General features: G+C 47.2%; 1 protein-coding gene across 1 annotated transcript in view; it reads left to right on the top strand.

Annotated features, from left to right (window-relative positions):
* Window positions 1–13,813, top strand: part of LOC124805747 (lactase-phlorizin hydrolase-like) — a 56,734-nt gene extending 42,921 nt beyond the window's left edge. The window contains exons 5-6 of the mRNA XM_047266315.1: window positions 1,814–1,908; window positions 13,601–13,813. Of these exons, the coding sequence (XP_047122271.1) occupies window positions 1,814–1,908; window positions 13,601–13,813 (308 nt within the window). The remainder of the gene's footprint in view (window positions 1–1,813; window positions 1,909–13,600) is intronic.
* The last annotated feature ends 3,769 nt before the right edge of the window (window positions 13,814–17,582 follow it).

Here is a 17,582-nt window from a genome sequence, read left to right as displayed (position 1 = left end):
ATTCAAACATTATGAAGTACCTCGAAGAAAACGATTTATTAACACATAGCACGGATTCAGAAAATATCGTTCTTGTGAAACACAACTAGCTCTTTATACTCATGAAGTAATAAGTGCTATCGACAGGGGATGTCAAATTGATTCCATATTTTTAGATTTCCAGAAGGCTTTCGACACCGTTCCTGCCAAGCGTCTTCTCACCAAACTGCGTGCCTACGGAGTATCGCCTGAGTTGTGCGACTGGATTCGTGATTTCCTGTCAGAAAGGTCACAGTTCGTAGTAATAGACGGAAAGTCATGGACTAAAACAGATCTATATTAACGACATACGAGATAAACTGAGTAGCCGTCTTAGATTGTTTGCAGATGATGCTGTCAATTACGGTCTTGTATAGTCATCAGATGATCAAAAGGACTTGCAAAATGGTTTAGATAAGATATCTGTATGGTGCGAAAACTGGCAATTCACCCAGAATAAAGAAAAATGTGAAGTTTTTCACATGAGTACTAAAAGAAATCAGCTAAATTTCGACTACACGATAAGTCGCACAAGTCTGAAGGCTGTAAATTCAGCTAAATACTTAGGGATTACAGTTACAAATAACCTAAGTTTGAACGATCACATGGATAATATTGTGGGTATAGCGATTCATTGGCAGAACACTTAGAAGGAGCAACTAAAGAGACTGCTTATACCACGCTTCTCCACCCTATTCTGGAGTATTGCTGTGCGGTCTGGGATTCGCATCCGGTGGGACTGACGGATGACATCGAAAAAGTACAAAGAAGGGCAGCTCGTTTTCTATTATTGTGAAATAGGGGAGATAGTGTCACAGACATGATACGTGAATCAGAGTGGAAATCATTAAAACAAAGGGGTTTTTCGTTGCGCCAGAATCTTCTCATGAAATTTCAATCACCAGTTTTCTCCTCCGATTGCGAAAACATTCTGTTGGCACCCACCTACATAGGGAGAAATGATAATCATGATAAAATAAGAGAATCAGGGCTCGCCCAGAAAAATTTAAGTGCTCGTTTTTCCCGGATGCCGTTCGAGAGTGGAACGGTAGAGAGACAGCTTGAAGGTGGTTCATTGAATCCTCTGCCAGGCACTTTATTGTGAATAGCAGAGTAATCACGTAGATGTATATGTAGAAGGAACATGCAAAACAAAGCAATAATACATCGCAACGTTACACTTACTGTCTACCAAGAAATATTTACTTCGTCCTGTAGTATAACACGTCCGCCTCCGTAGCTGAGTGGTAAGCATAGACGGCTGCCTTGCAGAGGACCCGCGTTCGACTACCGGTACTGTCAAAGAATTTTCCTTGATTGAAGGACTTGTTCGTGGTGCATTCAAGCTCGCGATGCCCATTCAGCAACTACTTGACCGAGTAGTAGCGGCCTCACGGTCAGGAATGTCTACAAAACGGCCACAATAGCGGTGTGCTGCCCAAATACCACTCCAAACAACATCCAGATAGAGGATGACACGGCGGCCGGAAGATACCCATTGGGCCTTCACGGCCTGGTGAGGAGCTCGTTTTGTGGTCTTAAGACTTCTGTAGCATTAGGAAGCCAGCTCAAACGTGCGTCGAACCGGTAACCTAGATACCATTCGTGAATTCTGAACGTAGTAGATACACGGATGAGAACTTCAGGATACCTAATCTCGTGCTACATATCAAGAAAAACCTTTCAAGTGAAGAACTACCGCTTATACTAGTAAAATCATAGACTAGCTTCTATCCTGCTACTGTTTAATTTCGATGTAATCTACTGTACTTGTTTTGTGCCATCTATTTTGCAGGCAGAGTCGGCATCACACTGAGCACTAACTGGTACGAACCTCTGGGCGACAAGGAGGAGAGGCTGGCAGCACAGGAGCGCGTGTTCCAGTTGGAGGTAGGTAGGAGAACTTCAGGTTTCCTTACGTTGCTCGTCCTCGTCTACAGAGTACTAATGACCGGTCACATACGCGATGCGAACTGTGCCTATATCTTTGTTCTCAAAAATTTTCTCTAAAAAAAGAAAAAAATGCATCTAGTAATTATAGGGCCAGTGCCACACTAATCTGAAATCATACAGCCAATACCATGGAGGATATCTGTGCTGACAGTTTTTACTGGCAATTTGCCGCTACTATACAGTAGAGACTGCTCTTAAAACACTGCTGTGACCTGCATTGAAATGCTGCTGAAACATAAGCAATGTGTATCAAACAGGAATAATAGATCTTAAACGTATAGAGAAAACAAGAATGCGGATAAACCTGGGATTGTTTAATAGGCAGACAGTGTAAAGAAACCGTTGTTGGGAGTCATACGCACAAAGTTACAGCATCTCACGCAGACTATTCCAGCAAGCGGGTTTCGCAACGATACAGGTGAATGTTCTCCAACTGCCTACGTATCACTCGCTTTAGGCATCACGAAGTTGACGCTTCCTCCGTAAATGGAACTGGCGTGCACTGTTTTCAGTGCAATGCCGATACCAAGCTCACTGTGGCAAGAAACCAATCGAAATGCAGTAACACTAACGAGCTGCCGTAGACCGTGAGAACCTCATGGCAGCTTAGAGTGTATTCCAGAGCAACGTCTGAAATTTTGTAGGTGGAGTTCTGGCTAACCCTTTACAGGGTAGGTGAGAAGTCCCCGTATCCTTGTAACCCCTATTTACTATCAGCTGTTATTGTACAGCTATGTTACTTTTTATCAGTTGTTGGAATCAGTTATTGGAATTCATGTTTATATGTTTTCACAGTCGCAGTCGAGTTTTAATTTGTAGCCATGGTAGATGTGAGCTGTCATGGTTACACAACTGAGGAGCGCTAAGCGACAAGCGCGTGAGTGCAAGAACAACAAAAATAAAATGTTCAAATGTGTGTGAAATCTTATGGGACTTAACTGGTAGGGTCATCAGTCCCTAAGCTTACACACTACTTAACCTAAATTATCCTAACACACACACCCATGCCCGAGGGAGGATTCGGACCAACGCTGGGACCAGCAGCATAGTCCACGACTGCAGCGCCCCAGACCGCTCGGCTAATCCTGCGCGGCGCAAGAACAACACACAGGGCACACAATGAGTCAGGTTATAGGAGCATTCTAGGAAAAATATAATGAGGCAACGGATTAGGAAAGACGGGCTTTTGCTTCTGACTGTGTTAAATCCAGGCCTTGAAGGGAACGAAGAAGACACGAGAAGAAACATGTGCCGGAATCTCTGCTTCGATTGAACAATCGCCTTCGAAATCGACGCGTAAAAGTGCTTCCGAACTTGGTATACCGAGGACAGCAGTGTGAGGCGACATGTAAAGGACCTTAAGTCAGACATTTTCGACCAAAGTTCGTAAACCAGTTATTGCCTTCAGTGCGGAATGAACGCCTTTTAGCATGCCGTGCTTTTTTAAGTGAATTTCCAAACGCAGTGATTCGTGCCAAGGTTAAGTTTTCAGATGAATGTGCCATTTTTCCCAGCTCACGTTCTAGAAAAATTGTCGTCTGGGCCAAAGAGAGCGTTCAGGCACAGTCGAGTTAGAAGGTACTCGCCTCACATAATGGTATGGGTAGCGATGTTATCACAACATCTGACTGGACGGTACTTTTTTGAAGGGAATGTCAATGACGCTAGTTATTTACACGTGCTACAAGCGTGGTCAGTACCTCAGCTGACGGTAAGGGGCCTCACAAAACGCATATGGTTGAGGAAAAACGGGATGCCTTCTCACTACACCCACGCAGTGCGCAAGTTCGTAAATGAACGATGGGTAGGTCGAAGTTAGTCTGCAACAGCAACTTCTTTGATATGACCACCATAAGTCCTGACCGCACCACACCTGACAACTGGTTATAGGGAATCATTAAGGCTCATGTGGGTGCACTTCATTAAGTTATATGCGAAGAACTGTGGAATTCATTTCGGACTATAGTGCCGAACGTGCTCAAAAATGTGTCAAGAAGAATGTGGAGGCTATGGAAAAGGGTTTACAGCATGACGAGGAGTATACCGATGCAATGGACACTTAATATGTAAGTAAGTACTTGTACTGAAACAAATCAAATCAATTATCATTCAATACTAGATGGTACGGGGACTTCTAGCCCACCAAATGGTTCAAATGGCTCTAAGCACTGTGGGACTTAACATCCGAGGTCATCAGTCCCCTATAATTACACCTAATTAAACCTAACCAACCTAAAGACATCACACATCCATACCCGATGCAGGATTCGAACCTGCGACCGTAGCAGCAGCGTGGTTCCGGACTGAAGCGCCTAGAACCTCTCGCCCACCCTGCGTAGTTTAAAGATATCGTTTGTGGTGCATTTTAAACTTGTCGGGGTAGTATAGACGTCTATGTAGACCATCATTATAACAAGCATGCTGTAATAAATTGTATCTGTGTGTTTTATTTCTGAAACAAGCGGTGTCCTTTATTGGACTTGCACTATTATCACTACCACATACATTATCTAATGCTGAATTCACTACTAGGTACTATGGTAGGCGGACTCACCAGTATAAAAGGAGACGGGGAGTACTGTATTGTGTACTTTGTTGTACTGCGAGGTACACAGCCCTAATTAGACAACTTAACCGGCCGCGATGGCCGAGCGGCTCTAGGCGCTTTAGTCCGGAATCGCGCGACTGCTACGGTCGCAGGTTCGAATCCTGCCTCGGGCATGGATGTGTGTCATGTCCTTAGGTTAGTTAGGTTTAAGTAGTTCTGAGTTCTAAGGGACTGATGACCTCAGATGGTTCAAATGGCTCTGAGCAATATGGGACTCAACAGCTGAGGTCATTAGTCCCCTAGAACTTCGAACTAGTTAAACCTAACTAACCTAAGGACATCACAAACATCCATGCCCGAGGCAGGATTCGAACCTGCGACCGTAGCAGTCTTGCGGTTCCAGACTGCAGCGCCTTTAAGCGCACGGCCACTTCGGCCGGCTGACCTCAGATGTTAAGTCCCATAATGCTCAGAGCCATTTGAACCATTTTTTAAAATTAGACAACTTATGATGTACGCAGCTCCAATTTGGGGATGTGCAGCTCCAACACGCCGGCGGCGCCTACAGATCATACAGAACAAGGTGTTACGTATCATAAGCAACGCTCCACGATACCCAAGCAATGCAGACCTTCACAGAGAATACCGCTTTGAGACTCTCACGGAGGTATTCCATAAACTTGCCACACGACTGTACAAGAAAACGAAACATAACTTTTTCGTCTCTAACCTGGGTAGCTACGCTCACAGACATAGGGGAAACACATCCGACCAAAAACACTACTACTAAGGAACAGTTAACCACCTATGGAACATACAAACATGACAAATACTGGTAAAATGTGAATGTCGTGCGACTAGGGCCTCCCATCGGATAGACCGTTCGCCGGGTGCAAGTCTTTCGATTTGACGCCACTTCGGTGACTTAAGCGTCGATGGGGATGAAATGATTGTGATTAGGACAATACAACACCCAGTCCCTGAGCAGAGAAAGTCTCCGACCCAGCCAGGAATCGAACCAGGGCCCTTAGAACTGACATTCTTTCGCGCTGACCTATTTTTTCTTTTCTTTTTTGGGGGGCAAAGTGGGCAGAGGTCGAAACCCGAGGCCTGGCCACAGTGCCCCCTCACCACCACCGAGCCTGTAGGGCACAGGTAAGTGGGAGACACAGGAATCAACAGAAATGGAAGGCGTTGTTGTTGTTTATTTATTAGCATTGTGTCTTTGTAATATTCACTGTTATCATATGTGGGACACATCGATGGCAGAGAAAAAAATATAAATGCTGGATAAAGAGAAAGGAAATGAAAAAAATCTGCGCAATCTGTGACGCGATCTCTCATTCGCGGAGGTCAGAGGTAGAATCGCTCATAGTCGGCGTAAACTCAGGCACCGTCGAGGGGGTTAGGCACCCCCTAACTTAGTGGAGGTCTAAAAAAGACTCCTGGAAGATAGTTAGCAAATAATATTCGGTAACGTGGCGTATTTTTGAGAGCTGCATGGGCTGTTCGTAAATAAGTCCGGAAGTCGAGGCGGCCTTTAAGTCCCTCATGAAAGAGACAAGCGACCGCCCGCCCTTTGACCCACGTAACAGCATTACATTTGGCTGCGGGAAAATGTTTGTCATCCGGGTATAGAAACAGTAGTGATTGTGTCTGGTGGCACTCGGAGATGGCAGGCAATGATTTTCTGCACGAAGCGCCAGATATCTTGCTAAGAGGCGCATGTCAGACTGTGGTCATCAGTGTCCAGTAGCTGGCGAAGGAGACCAAGAGGGGAATCTGACAAACCAGTGTTGTGCAGTCGCTGTTTCGTGGCAAATTTCCTGTTGACTATGTGATACCACAGTGCCCAGGCATCTGTCGGGAGGAAGAGCTGGTGGACGGTAGTCCACACTAGGGCCACTGGATGGAGGGACGTTTGGTCTCCATCACATCCCGGGGAACACAGCGCAATAGTGGGCTGTACAAATCCTTAGTCCTGGGTGGACGCGTATCTGGGAGCCTGGTATGTATGTAACTGTAGTGGACGAGAAAGGTCGAAATATGAGACAAATGAGGCATGATATGGCCGACAGATACCAGTGGTGAGGTGGAAGCAGGCAGAAGGACCTCAAGCAAGCTGCGTGTTAAAGATGTGCTCCGGCGGGTTCACAGTTATCTCATGGTACTCATACACAAGGCTGCAGCTCGCATATGGACATTCACGAGCCGGAGGCCACCATCCCGTGGGGGCAGGGTAAGTCTCTCATAACAAACTTTAAACATGGAACCAGCCGTGAGATAATAGTCAAAAGCCGCCTGAAGGTTGCGCCCAGTTGCAGTAGGCAGAGGGAGGACTTGCGTGATGTGGACCAATTTTGATGCCACATAAAGATTAAGAAAATTAACGCGTTGAAGTGTGTCCTGGCGGCTCAAGAGGTTCTGGCGGACGTCGTTGCGGATGACGTGTAACAAGCGACGGAAAGTCGTTGCCGCTGTGTGTGAGACCGTGGGGGTGAAGGTAATGCCCAGGTACCGGAAAGTCCGCAGAAGCAGCAGGGGTGCAACTTCACCCTCCTGGAGGCCTCGTCCAATGTGAATTACAGAAGATTTGGCGACATTCATGGCACTGCCAGCGACAGCCCCTTAACGGGTAATCAATTCGAGGACTGCTCGAATCTCAGAGTCGGAGCGAATGAGGAGGAGGAGGTCATCAGCATATGCCCGACAGCGAAAAGTGTGTTGACATAGGGTGGGGCCAGAGTGCTTGGTTGTCAAGCCTCCAATGAGGGGTTCAAGGGCAATGGCATACAGGAGGGTAGAGAGGGGACACCCCTGCCGTATGGAACGGCAGATGGGTACTGGCCCTGCTGCACGTCCTTTGACTTGGGAACGTGAACTGACACTGTTGTAAAGACGCCGGAGGACGTCGAGGAACAGAGGGCGGATGCCCATTCGGGCCTCCACCGAAAACAGGAAACCATCAAGTAGTTCAAATGGCTCTGAGCGCTTAGGTACTTAACATCTGAGGTCATCAGGCCCCTAGAACTACTTAAACCTAACTAACCTAAGGACATCGCACACCTACATGACCGAGGCAGGATTCGAACCTGCGGCCGTAGTGGTCGCGCGGTTACGGACTGCAGTGCCTAGAACCGCTCGGCCACCACGGCCGAATGCGCACTTTATCGAAGGCACTATCGAAGTCTATAGCAACGACCGCTGCACGGAGTCTGCAGGCGGCCGCCATCGCAGTTAAGTTGCGGCATTCCCCCATGGCAGTCTGTATGTTAAACTGTCCCCCAGGCGTCGTTAGCTGTGGGGAGAGGATATGAGGGACTATTGTTCGAAGCCGCATTGCCGGTAAGCGAGCGAAAATCTTGTAGTCGGTATTGAGTAAGGTGAGCGGTCTGTAACTCATGACCATTGAACAACGGGCAGGTTTGTGGACTGGAATGATGATGCCCTCAGCAAAGGCGAGTGGGATTGCTTGGTCAGATGTCATCAGTTTTTGATACGTAGTTGTCCACGGCGGTGCCATGACGTCCCGGAAGGCAGTATAAAACTCAATTGGTAAGCGGTCAATGCCGAGCGATCTGTTCACTGCACTCTTGTCGATTGCGTTGTTGACTTCGTCTCGCGTGACCACCACTGTCAAAGCATCCGCTTCCGTGTGGGGAAGGGTGCGTGTAACGTAATGCAAGATGGAGTCATCTTCTTTACTAAGTACGACGGTATTGTTCGACGAATGCGTGGACGATATTGTTCTGATTGGTCACCTGCGTGCCATGAGGCGTGGTCAGAGTGCTGATGATGTGCCGACGACGCCGTCGTTCGTCGGACACTATATGATGCATGGATGGGAAAACCCACGTGATCGTGGCGCCGCGTCCGTATCACCGTCCCTTGCAATTTTTGGAGAGCCAGCGCAGTTATCCTAGCCTTAGTACTTTGCCGTTTCAACTGGTTGTCGGGGGTTGGAGGCCGAGTGTCCAGATCTCGGAGACTCGCATAATAGAAGTCAACAGTGTTGCGATGCCAGTTGGTCATGTCCTTCCCTTATCTCATCAGTCTCCTCCGGATCGCTGGTTTGGCGCAGTACATCCACCATGTGAACGTCGAGCGGTAGCGTGGTTCGTAGGCTGTCCACTCTCAGTGACTTGTTGGCGACATGCCAGATCATGCACCTGGTTTAGTTTCCATGGCGCACGCCTGTGCCATACAAATTGCGGCGGAAGGAGGACCGTACAGATGTAAGCGCAGTGGTCGGAAAAGGCCAGTGGGCAGCGTCCGACGCCCCGTATCGCAGATATAAGAGTTTGTGAGGCATATATCCTGTCTACTCGGCTTGCGGAATGACTGGTAAGAAAGGTATTGCCAGAACGGTCGCTGTGTTGAACTTCCCAGGTATCGTGAAGCAGGAGGTCCCGTACCACCACACGTAGTTCCTGAAATGTAGTATAGTGTGGAATCTGATCTTTGGGGTGCAGAACGCAGTTAAAATCACCCCCTAGTAGGCAGTGGTCATACCGCCCTAAAAACAGGGGGGCGATTTCCTCGGAATAAAACTGGACCCTTTCATGTCGTCGGTCGGTGCCTAAGGGAGCGTAGCCATTAATGATGCGCGTTCTCATGGCAGTGAGTGCCATGCCCCGAGCTGACTGAACAAAGGCGACGTCGGTCACAGAAATCCCATGGCGGACATAGATGGCCACTCCGCGGCTCAATGGATCACTCACGGAGGCGTGGGCGGTATGGCCACTACTATTATGGAGGCTGGCCAAGTAAACTTCCTGCAGAAGGGCGAAATCAATATCAGAAGCCCAGAACATCTCCTGCATCAGGCGGATTTCCACCCTGGAAGGGATATTGGTTCAAATGGTTCTGAGCACTATGGGACTTAACATCTGTGGTCATCAGTCCCCCAGAACTTAGAACTACTTAAACCTAACTAACCTAAGGACATCACACACATCCATGCCCGAGGCGGGATTCGAACCTGCGACCGTAGCAGTCGCGCGGTTCCGGACTGCGCGCCTAGAACCGCTAGACCACCGCGGCCGGCCGGAAGGGATATTGTTGGTGTTGATAGTTGCTATCCGGTAGACCTGGTGGCGGACTGCTGGAGGCTGGTCCACTCTGCCGTCAGCGCAAGGGCGTGGGAGTCACAGTGGAACGTTATATAGGTCGCCAGGTGGGTTCTGGGGAGAGTATGATTAGCGGTTCGGCCCCGACGGCGCAGGGTCCCGTAACGGATCATGCTCCTCGACCTCCTCTTCGTACCACGCCGTGGAAGCGGGCACCGGTGTATCGTCCATTTTGCCTGCAGACGATGATGTAATTGTGCTTGGTGTAGTGTCGCCTGTGAAATGTCCATGAATTAGTTCAGCGTCCGCATGGGGCGTCGGAGACATGGGCGCAGGCACACTGGTGGATGTCTACGCGCTCATTACGTCTTCGTCAGCAGTAGCGGGTTCTGCGGTGTCGTGCTGGTCGACGGTTGCGTCATCCTCGACTTGCAACGTCTCCTCTTGGCCGGGAACGGTGCGTCGCCTTCGCTTGCGACGTTTCGGAGAACGTTGTTTCCTTGTGCGACCCTCCGTGTCCGACGACGGAAGGGAGTCGTGTCGCTCTGGCAGGAAGGCAGCCGTAGGGACGATGAGCGAGTCGATCTTCATCGTCTTCCCGAGGGTACGGTCAGCGTCCGGTTACGTCGGCATCGTCGGAGCGGCGTCGATGGCCGGCCGAGGCGGCGTGCCGTCCGAGGCGCTCTCCGTCAGTGTCTGGTCGGGATTGTTGGTGGCGTCGTTGGTGGCGCCCGGGCGGCGCTGCGAAGCGGTAGGAGAAGCTAGAGCAGCGGCGTAGGTCACCGGAAGGACCGTAGGTTGCGACGTGGGTGGTCCTTCGGCAGCTGGAAATTGCGTAATACGCTGTTGTAAGCATTCGAATCTAAGGTGGCCTTCTTTGCCGCTCCCGGAAGAGGTCCGAGGCTTGCCGTCGTTTATAATTATTGCACGGCATCCGCCGATCTGTAAGTAGGACGAGACGTGGCTTCGGAGATCAATGGTGACCTTTCGGACCCTGTTTGGGACAGGATATGTCCGAAACTGCGTTCACGTCTCCGCAGTGTGGCCATGGACTGTGCCGTATGGTCGGAATGCCGTGAGGACTTCCTCAGCAGGAAGCTCGAATGGCAATTCGAAAATGCGTATCGTGCGCATACCTAAGCCCTCTTGGTCGACGGTTACTGCACGCACATTGCCATCAGCATGATAGAAGCGGAGCCCCTGTTTGGTCTCACGTAGGATGCGTTCGCACACCGTGTCGTTAATGATTTTAACATAGACCGTACTGCTCACGGTCGACAAATGTGTGCCGATAATGTCGGTCGCCGTGATCTTTACTTCCTCTCACAGAAAACGCTCCACGTCGAGTGCTTTGGGTCGGGCATAATCGTTGCAGAAAGTAAATCGGAGTGTAGAGTTAGGGTAACGGTTCGGCATGGTTCGTACACGGTAAGCGGCATTTAAGCAACGGCCGTCAGAATGTAAACAAGGCGAGCTCGCGCTCCGCACGCGGTAAACACGGACGCGTCCACTCTGTTGCCCTGCCAAAGGCAGACTGGCCGGCCACTCAGCTACTTTGGGTGAACCCCTGCAGCACAGCTAAATTAACTGAAAACGCCAAGTGTAAACTAACCGACTAACAGGCAACGCAGGGAAGTCGAATTGTACACTAAACACAAACAAACCCAACAAAAACCCTTACACAGTGATCCATTTATGACGAATCGACCACTTACGTAACCATCTTGTCATGTTATAGGTACAGACGCTGAAGCTGGCCCAGCAGACTTCGCATGCGCACAGTACCCTCCTCGAAAGAACTGACGATCTTTCTGATGACCTAAGCTATGATAACAGTACCGAACACTGCACGGTGCCCAAAACTAACTACCATTACTCTCGCATGACCTGTTGCGCATAGCAAGAAACCACTACTGCTCTTACTACCCGACCAGATTATCGCAGAGGTTCCTTTTTTCCCTTGGTTCTTGTCTTGGAACTTCTTTTCCTCCGCCCTTGAAACCGCTGCCTATCGTTCGCTTTCATCCACTATCTTCTCAATGCGGCCATGTTAGTGGTTAATCCGACTCAGACGTACGGATAACATCACGGCCCCACATCCCGTGAAGTCCTCGACTATTAACTAACAAATACAGAGGTGACAGTAGATCTTTTGTGATGGTCACGACGTCGGTGTGGGCGTGGGGGGACTCGACCTTTTTACTGTATTGTCGGTAAAGAAGCAGTAACAACCGAATGCGTCGGTCAGGTGTTGCCAGTGATTTAGAATGTGGACTAATCACTGAATGCCACACGAGTAAGAAAACCGTCAGGCATTTTAGCCCTTCGAAATCTGCCCAACGGGACTGTTGACGATGTGATTGTGAAGTGCTAACGCGAAGGAGCAACCACAGACAAATCAAAACCAGGCAGACCTCATGTATTGATGGACAGTCAGGGATCGTCGAGCATTGTTCAAAATCGCGTGTAAACAGTGGGAGGAACTATTTGTGTGTTCTTAATTGCTACCAGCAGTCCAACCTGCATAATGGCTGCGCATAGTTAGTCAAATCTACATCTACATCTACATGTACGTACATACTACGCAATCCACCATAAGGTGCGTGGCGGAGGGTACCTCGTACCACAACTAGTATCTTCTCTCCTTGTTCCACTCCCAAACAGAACGAGGGAAAAACGACTGCCTATATGCCTCCGTACGAGCCCTAATCTCTCTTATCTTTGTGGTCTTTCCGCGAAATATAAGTTGGCGGCAGTAAAATTGTACTGCAGTCAGCCTCAAATGCTGGTTCTCTAAATTTCCACAGTAGCGAGTCACGAAAAGACTGCCTCCTTTCCTCTAGAGACTCCCACCCGAGTTCCTGAAGCATTTCCGTAACACTCGCGTGATGATCAAACCTACCAGTAACAAATCTAGCAGCCCGCCTCTGAATTGCTTCTATGTCCTCCCTCAATCTGACCTGATGTGGATCCCCAGCGCTCGAGCAGGACTCAAGAATAGGTCGTTTTAGTGTTTTATAAGCGTTCTCCTTTACAGATGAACCACATCTTCCCAAAATTCTACCAATGAACCGAAGACGACTATCCACCTTTCCCCACAATTCCCATTGCATGCTTGTCCCACTTCATATCGCTCTGCAATGTTACGCCCAAATATTTAATCGACGTGACTGTGCCAAGCGCTACACTACTAATGGAGTATTCAAACATTACGGGATTCTTTTTCCTATTCATCTCCATTAATTTACATTTATCTATATTTAGAGTTAGCTGCCATTCTTTACACCAATCACAAATCCTGTCCAACTCATCTTGTATCCTCCTAAAGTCACTCAACGACGACGCCTTCCCGTACACCACAGCATCATCAGCAAACAGCCGCACATTGCTGTCCACCCTATCCAAAAGATCATTTATGTAGATAGAAAACAACAGCGGACCTACCACACTTCTCTGAAGCACTCCACATGATACCCTCACCTCCGATGAACACTCACCATCGAGGACAACGTACTGGCTTCCATTACTTAAGAAGTCAGTCAGACATTTTAGCAGTCAATGATAAGCAAGCGACGCCACTGGACAGTGGAGGACTGGAAACGAATGATATGGAGCGATGAGTCACGCTGTACGCTGCAGCGATGCAACGGAAGGGTTTGGTTTTGGCGAATGCCTGGTGAACGTGAAAAGTAATGTGCTGTACACGAGACCATTGGAAAGGGAAATACCTCATAAAACACCAAATTCATTAAACAAGGACAACGATTAGCAAATATGAACATTAGCTACAAATAAGTAATTTATTTGTTAGCAGATAGTTAGAAATGAATATATGCTTTGTAAAACTCCTACACCTCTACGAAAGTAAATTGAAAATCAAAAGACTTTTTACAACCCTATTCTACCCATGTACAGCCATGTAAACTACATACCCTTGCGTTCACTTTTGCGCTCTACGCTGTCATATGATAGCCGTGTCCTGAGCAACTGGTACACTGTTAATCTGCTACAGCTGGGCCTGTACGCGAACCCTATCTTCGTGGACGGCGACTACCCGGCCGTGGTGCGGGAACGTGTGGTCAACAACAGCAGAGCCGAGGGTCGACCCAGGTCGCGCCTGCCCAGCTTCACAGAGGAGGAGAAGCGGATGATCAACGGTCAGTACAACAACAGAAGGGGGCCTGAATTCTCGTCTTTTCTGTTTATCACTCCTGCTGTCCCCTAAAGCTACAAAGCAGTCTATTAATTCTTGATTGAATGTTTCACCCAATAATTTAAGTATCACTTCTACATCCGCATTACTACCTCCTGTGCCGGTTGCCCGCAAATTTAAAATCTGCCGTTGGTACTGCAGTCATTAGGGAAGGGCGTACCACAAAGTGTACCCAGAATTGACGATACGGACTTGTCGCATGTACGATGCATGTTCCTAAAGTTTTTTTTTAAGGGTTGGCAACGATAGGTGTTAAATGGGAATCCGCAGACCAAAGCGAACATCGTACGAACAGGATGGTACGTAAGCTCAGTTGTAGTGTCCAGTTGCGTGAAAGATGTCAATAAGATATCGTGTCAAGTGCCAGTCACGTGCCGTGACGAGCTTCCTACTCGCGGAAGAAATAACACCTACCGAATTTTTATCGTGAATCATAGCGGTTTACAGCGAAGGTGTTATGAACAGAATGATTGTGTTTAAGTGGTGTGGGAAGTATAGTGGAGGCAGAGCAAATGGACGAAAAGAGAAGTGGAAGACCTTCCTATGGAGCCGGCCGGTGTGGCCGAGCGGTTCTGGGTGCTTCAGTCTGGAACCGCACGACCGCTACGGTCGCACGTTCGAATCCTGATTCGAGCGTGGATGTGTGTGATGTCCTTAGGTTAATTAGATTTAAGTAGTTCTAAGTTCTAGGGGACTGATGACCTCAGACGTTAAGTCCCATAGTGCTCAGATTCATATGAACCATTTGAACCTTCCTTTGGACGGTAGGTGCAAGAAACAATCGACGGAACTGTTCTTGAAAACTGCCTCTTGATAGTATATTTCTGCGACGTTTCCACACCTCTCTAGAACACTCTAATATGAGACACTCGCAGAAACGCTGGGTTACCGGAAACTGTGCACACAAGCGTCTTGAGCGTCTTGAATTGAAAAGTGAGGACCGGTGATCAAACATGGGTGGCGTATTACACGCCTGAGACAAAAAGACAGACGTCCAAGTCGCCTGTGAAAACCACGATTTCGGACAAAAGATCACGGTCTCAGTGTTTTGGGACCGAAAAGGCATAATTTTGTTCGAATTTATACCTCAGGAGGACACCACGAAAGCATAACGATATTATGAGACGTTAAAGAAACATTCAAAACGAAAGGAGAGGAATGCGGACGAGAGGAGAGAGGAGAGTGCCCGTTGCACGACCACGCCTGCCCTCAGACAGCCTTAGCCACCAAGGCGATCTTGGACTGTTTTGGTTGGGATGTTTGAACATCCCCCCCCCCCCGCCCCCTCGCCCCTGTATTCGCCTGATTTGGCGCCTTCAGGTTATCACATTGTCACCTGCCTGAAAGCAAAGATGAAAAGCACTCCGTCTTCAGGCCACGAGTGGCCTACCGGGGCCGTCCGACCGCCGTATCATCCTAAGAGGAGGATGCGGATAGTGTGATGTTACAAAATAAAAGTGATGTTGTTATTCAATGGAAAGTTGGAAATTGAGATTTAGCTTACTGTTTTATCAGTCGCAATTGGCGTAAGCATCATGGATTGACCATTGTCATAAAATATTGCATTATGAGATGTGAATAGCTTCTACTTGCAGTTTCGCGTGGCTTGAGGCAGTCTCAACTAGCGTGCTATTGATTAAGAAATTGCGTTATCGTCTTTCTAATTACTTCATGATCGTAGATACGATCATACCCGGTTGTGAAGTTATTGTTATGACAAAACAATTTTCTAAGGGACCAGAAAGTTCTTAAGGGCGCAAAAACAACTGTAACATCACATAAAAGGGAAATTCGATATTAAAGCTGATGCAAGAAGACGATAAAACAGTTTTCTTTTTATCAATGTAACACGCACATTGGACTGCTGATCTTGGTGTCTGTAATATTAGCAAAATGCATAATTAAAATGAAAATAATACTGAGGAGATAATAGGAATGAGCACTGCTAAATGATTCAGTATTCCCAGAACAAATATTTATTATAACTAAAACATATATCGTACCTTAAGCTTAATACAACAATGACGGTAGATTTTTATGTCCGTATCATGTCCATTGAGCGCTCTTTTATATAGCCATTGTCCTTTTGAGTCACCCGTGCGTCGTCACTATAAGTTATAACAGTTCTTTACACTTCACTCAATCTTAGACATAACACGTTTTTATACATTTAGTAAAAAATTAGATCAGACTGCCACAGATCTGCGTCCGTCTTACTTGAGAAAAACAGTACAAGTCTTTCTAGCGCTCAAGGCTTCATTTGTTCTCCAGCGAACAAAATAGTGAAGGATCGCATATCTATCCGTATTTTTCTGTTTGCAGCCCAAAGACGACGAATAACATTATTTAGAAAATTCCACCGTCGCCATGCGACGCCTCATTATACATTAATCATTATTTACAAACAAGTATCTGCCTTCTGGCTGAAAGTATTAACTACTCGTATTTGCTGTTTTAATGAAGTCAAAAATAGCGAATATCTCATTGCCTCCCATGAGGAGAGAGGGAATGCCGAAGGATTACCTCGATCCTCATGTCCTCATGAGATATTCGTGATTTTTGGTGTGACATTTACATAATGTTACTGGCGCACTATGTACTTAAATTGAAATTACATTTATAAACATATATCAGATATTTATCATTTTTCAAAATAAAGTTTTTCATTCTTTGTTCATTAATCACTTCATTCCATAATACCAAGATTTACATTTATGTGCATTTTCAAGTTTGGTCCATATTTGCTTATAACAATAAGTGAACGTTCATTTCGCTCCTCAGGGGATAGAATTCAGAAATTACTTTCTCTTGAGCTTAACAACTAATACATGAGTACAGTGAGTGCTTATTTTCACTAAACTAGAGTGGACAATGTTCGAGCATCTGTTGACTCATTGTGGTTCAATTACAGTTTAATAACGTAGCACTACACTTCGTGATGCTTTCACTTTCTGTGTTAGCTGTCTACGGCGTTCATCATGCAGTACATCTGTCCTTTCCGCTGTGGTGCCAGGAATTCATGCGGCTTCCCGGGTTTTTATTTACAATATGAAACAGAAGAAGTGGAAAATTATTAGTATAACTTACCACCTATTGGGTACATTTGTTAAGGATCGGGACTGGTCTGGAGTTTAGGGTCTTCCTATAGTGCACATTCATTTTCTTTGTCCATCAAGAGACAGGATTATAATTCATTTTAGCAGTGTTCAGGAGTGCCGGTATTAATGGCTTTAAGGTCCGAGTAATCTAACAATCTACTTTTCACTCATCTTAACTTCAACTCAAGAAAATCGCTTAATTTACATATGAAGATGTAGTCACACAAGTGTACAAATGTCTTTCCTCCAGTATGTACGATGGAAGTCATGGCGGTTAGCAGTTTTAAGTTGGATTGTTTCGTCACCCACACGTCAGCCACTCACAGCGGCTGCACAGTGTTGCGTGAACTCCAATACTCAGTATCCGTTCGCGCTCGGGCTGTAACAGAGCTGCTGGTCGTCGATTGCTCCCTTTTTTTTTTTTTTTTTTTTTTAACTTCGTATCACACGAGTGCATCGATACAAACACCTCGCGCGCCTTCTCCATCGGAGGAGCCAGACACTGAAGCTGCCTCCATACTTCTCTGTCAACTGCCTCCCATGAGGCTCACAGGTAAGTGACGACGAATGTTTTAGCTGTCGCTGCACTTAGAACAACACTGAACTTTGCGTTGCACCTGTTGTCGTAGCCTTGACTTCTTTTTACACTTGCAGTACAACACTACCACTAATATACAGTGAAC

This window comes from Schistocerca piceifrons, chromosome 7, assembly GCF_021461385.2.
Source record: "Schistocerca piceifrons isolate TAMUIC-IGC-003096 chromosome 7, iqSchPice1.1, whole genome shotgun sequence".
Taxonomy (NCBI): domain Eukaryota; kingdom Metazoa; phylum Arthropoda; class Insecta; order Orthoptera; family Acrididae; genus Schistocerca; species Schistocerca piceifrons.
The sequence above is the reverse complement of the archived record's forward strand: the minus strand, read 5'-3'. Positions and strand labels throughout refer to the sequence as shown.